Source organism: Eumetopias jubatus, unplaced genomic scaffold (genome assembly GCF_037043125.1).
Source record: "Eumetopias jubatus isolate StellerSeaLion01/CBP00866 unplaced genomic scaffold, mEumJub1_p1.0 scaffold_7, whole genome shotgun sequence".
NCBI lineage: Eukaryota > Metazoa > Chordata > Mammalia > Carnivora > Otariidae > Eumetopias > Eumetopias jubatus.
This window is the reverse complement of record NW_028274813.1, coordinates 85,525,600-85,529,918: the sequence shown is the minus strand read 5'-3', so window position 1 is coordinate 85,529,918 and position 4,319 is coordinate 85,525,600. Positions and strand designations below refer to the sequence as shown.

The following is a 4,319-nucleotide window of genomic DNA, read 5'->3' as shown; positions in this document are numbered from 1 at the left end:
GTCCCCGGGGGGGGGGGGGGGGGGCTCTTGGCCTCTGAGGCGCGTTCTACTGAGCCAGCCCAGCAACCAGGCCCTCTCCCGCCCCTCTGCGTCTAAATCCCTCTAAAGGTTGCAGATACAGCTTCACTTAGATACGGCAACTCCGAGTTCAGGTTCGCTGGGGAAACTGAGGCAAAACTGGGGAGGGGTAAAGTTGGCCGCAGACTTTCCCCCTGTAACTGCGATAGCCCCTTCCGAAAGCCCAAATTGGTGCGTGCCCATCCAAGAAACCCGTGGGGTGGGTCCGCGCAAAAGTCTAGGGGAAAGAGAAGCACCGCTCACGCGGCTGGGAAACCTCAGGGGTGGTGCCGGCTGGGGGTGGGGCCGGGGGTGGGGCCCGACGGAGGGCGGGGCCGACCTGGGCTACCAAGAGTGCCATCCTAGCCCTGCACAGCAGAGGTGGTGGTGGTGGCCCTTGCCTGTGGCTCTTGTTCGGCTTGCGCCTCGACCTCGCAGCCATGGAGGGACCCCAGGAGCTTATGAGTGGGAAGCTCCAGCTCTGCCTCACCCCCGCTGCCCGGACCAGCCTCCTGCTGTTCAGGCTGAACGACGCGGCGTTGCGGGCGCTGCAAGAATGTCGGCGGCAACAGGTGCGGCCGACCCCGGGACCCGTCTTCCCTAGCCTCCACCCCTCGGGATCTCGGGCCTCAGCCGGTGATCCTGGCGAGGGGACCTGGGTATGGGAAGAGGCATCCGCAGGCTCCGACCTTCCCACCTCTCCAAGTGAAGCCGGCGAGGCAGGTACCCCCTGGGCACCCGACGCCGGATGGTGGGAATGCCACTTCACCTGCATTCAGCTCGCATCTGCTCTCCCCGCAGGTTCGGCCCGTGATCGCTTTCCAAGGCAACCGAGGGGTAAGTACGGGCCTAGAGTGTGTGAAAAAGGCGGGGTGCGGGCAGAACAGAAGTGGGCTCCGGGAAGGTGCAGTCAGGGCGGAAGGCTGAGAGCAGTCACGGTCTGAGGAAGTTCCGAGAACTGAACCCCCAAGTGGGGCGGAGGGGGCTGCTAGGGTTGTGGTCCCAGGAGACTTCGGTTAAGGCGACTGTGCTGTCTCAGCCTCCTGGGGAACTCAAGCCCAGCTGCACCTGGTGTACTAACGAGCCCCGTGGGACCCATCTTCACTCTTAGGTTGGCTCAGGGAAGAATGGCAATGGGAGGGAGGGGCTGACTTCACGGGACTTATGGTTCTCTTTTTGCCCTCAGTATCTGAGGTTCCCAGGCCCTGGCTGGTCCTGCCTCTTCTCCTTCATAGTGTCCCAGTGTGGCCAGGAGGGCTCTGGAGGTGGCTTGGACCTTGTGTGCCAACGCTTAGGCAGGTAAGGGGGAACAGGTAGCAGGCAAAAAGGGTTTGTGTAAAGTTGGGGAGGCTGATTTCAGAGGTGCTTAAAAGTTCTCCATCCTCCTGGGATTTTTCCACCACCCCTTTCCAGATCTGGACCTAACCACCTCCACTGCCTGGGCCCACTCAGGGAGCGCCTCACTATTTGGGCAGCCATGGATTCCATCCCAGCCCCATCTACAATTCAGAGATATAATCTGACTGACAGTGCCAGAGATCCTGAGAGTTGGCAGAACACAGGAGACTATTCTGAAGAAGACACAGTTTCACAGCCACAGATGGCACTAAAAGAGGTGAGGCCAGAAACTGTAGGTAGCTGGAATAAGGTGGGGCAAAGCCTGAAGCCCAGGGAGCCAAGTGCCCCTGCCACTTTCCCTGCCAGGTGCCAGATCCACTGGCAAGCAGCCAAGGACAGTCACTCCCAGGATCCTCAAGGGAACACATGACACAGTGGGAAGTGAGGTACTTGGGACAGGGTGGGTCTAAGCTGGGAATCCCTGGTATCGTCTTCTAATCTCCACCCTAAAGGCTGTAGTAAGAGATCTTGGTCTTCATCTCTCCCATTCCCTCTTCAAATACCCCAGAAACCAGACCTATCTTCTGAACAGAGAACCTGACCAGGCACCGCCTTCCTCTGCTGGCCAGAAACATTTGGACAAGGTAAGTTGTAATAGCAAGGGTTTTTCAGAAATCTTTGTCCAGTCAGGCTAAAATTTTTAAAATTAGGAGCCTTCATTGTGATGCTCCCAAAGCTCATTCTATGAAATTAGTTTTCAAGAGTCAGGCAGACTAGGCTTTCTGGGTTACTGTTTATGTGACATTTTTCCCAACAGAAGCGTCCAGCACCTACAACCACTCTAGGACTAAAAGAAAAGAGACTCAGAACTCTGCCTTTAGCTCCAAGTCCCCTACAAGGGCTGCCCAGTCAGGACCTACAAGAGGCAGAAGATTGGGAACAAGAAGTTAAGGATGACATGGGCCCCAGGCTGGAACACAGTCCCTCCGTTCAAGCAGGTGAGTTAATGAGAAAAGAGCTGAACTGCCCTAGTGGAAAAAAGACCTATATGATCAGTTTTGTGTCATCTTGCTTCCTTCCCAGATTCTGAATCCCCAAGCCCTGAAGAGGTACCAGATTACCTCCTGTGAGTCTCCTGCTACTTCCAATTTTATCAAGCCTTGTGCATAGGAGATATTAAGATAAACTTCCTGAGAGCTTGAAGCTTTCAGGGCAATGAAATTGAAGGTGGCAACTCTCTGCTTCCTGGCAGGCAATACAGAGCCATCCACAATGCGGAGCAGCAACATGCTTATGAGCAGGACTTTGAGACAGATTATACTGAATACCGCATCCTACATGCTCGTGTTGGGGCTGCAAGCCAAAGGTTCATAGAGCTGGGAGCTGAGATCAAGAGAGTTCAGCGAGGAACTCCAGAACACAAGGTAAGGAGTGGACCCAACATGGCTTTCTAGCTTTACTGGCCATAAATGCCCTGCTAATTGCCCTTAAGACTGTACAGTGACCCAAGTGACAAGCAAGTCAGTTTTGAGAGAAAAATTAACCTCTATCATTTAGTAGAATGAGATGGGAAATTACTTCTCTAAGAAAACTGGAGCTTTTTCCTCAAGGGTAAAGTTGGTGCTAGCATTTTCTTTGTTTCAGGTACTGGAAGAAAAAATAGTCCAGGAATATAGAAAGTTCAGGAAGGTAAGACAAGGTCTGGGAATGGTAGCAAAAAGGTGATCCTTTTGTTTTTTTTGACATGGATGCTTTTCTTCTGCAGCGGTACCCAGGTTATAGGGAAGAAAAGCGTCGCTGTGAGTACCTGCATCAGAAATTGTCCCACATTAAAGGTCTCATCCTGGAGTTTGAGGAAAAGAACAGGGGCAGCTGAAGCTGTCAGAGGGCTCTTTACCCTCTCTCTGCTCAGTGAGATATGAAGGAACAAAGCAGCTATGAACTACACAGAGTGCAACTGTCTGCTCTTATTGCTGAGTCCATGGTGGCAAGTACGAGAGTCGAACTTTTAGATTCTTTAAGGTCTGACTTTCATTGTTGCCATATTTTACTTCTTAGGGTTTGGGCCCAGTGCCAACACTCCACAGCTGTGCCCAGGAGAATAGGAAGAGTAGTAGAGGCTTGTCTTCTTCATCTTTAGTTCAGCCAAGTCATTTTCAAATCGTGAGAAATGACACCATTTCCAGGACAAGATACCTTGAGAACGTTAGAATTTAGCCTGGTAGCCTCCCTGAAGAAACAGTAATGAGAACTTTTGGTAACAGCTAAAATAACTTGTAATACACCTAGATATAATGGGAAAGGGCTTGGTTGTTCCCCTTGTACTGAAAGTGAATTCTTTTACAAACATGGCTGAAAAATGAAAACTGTTTGCTTCTGTGTCCTCTGTACAAGTTTATATGTTTTCCTTAACTCCAAGGTAACAGTTCTACCCATGAATGTCTATTTGAACCACTTCTTGGGTTCTCTAAAGAATTAATTCCCCAGATCCCAGCCCAGGTCTTATGAATTAGAACCTTCAAGGTTATGGTTAAGCATCTTTACTTTTTCAAAGCACTAAGGATGATCCTGATATATATTTTGCTATTAAGGCTCTATCAAATCCATCTTATAATTGACAGCTAGGGATTACAAAAGGAATAAAGTTCTCTTTTTCAAAACATAGAGGTTGAGGATCACCTACAATTAGGGCTCCTATCTGGAATTATCCAGTACTGAAAACTTTTAACTGCAGATAGGATTTGGATTTACCCACAAAAAGAGGGAAATTCATTTGAACAAAAGATCACATCAATCCTATCGTTTTTGTTCCTCATTGTTGCAGAAGAAAAGTGGATGCTTCATTCACAACCAGGAATGATACTGTCTTTCCCAGTTCCACTGGAGAGGGAAATTAATGGGCCACACCCTGTGCTTTGGGGGGG

The 4,319-nt window shown here is 50.4% G+C and overlaps 1 protein-coding gene across 1 annotated transcript; it reads left to right on the top strand.

Moving 5' to 3' along the window:
- The first annotated feature begins 409 nt into the window (after nucleotides 1–409).
- Nucleotides 410–3,761, top strand: ELL3 (elongation factor for RNA polymerase II 3). The gene is made up of 11 exons (XM_028126733.2): nucleotides 410–629; nucleotides 859–894; nucleotides 1,244–1,356; nucleotides 1,471–1,672; nucleotides 1,762–1,841; nucleotides 1,964–2,039; nucleotides 2,213–2,393; nucleotides 2,479–2,521; nucleotides 2,648–2,819; nucleotides 3,040–3,084; nucleotides 3,161–3,761. The coding sequence occupies exons 1-11, from the start codon at nucleotides 498–500 to the stop codon at nucleotides 3,269–3,271; spliced, it is 1,191 nt and encodes a 396-aa protein (XP_027982534.1). The 5' UTR covers nucleotides 410–497; the 3' UTR covers nucleotides 3,272–3,761.
- Nucleotides 3,762–4,319: the final 558 nt, after the last annotated feature.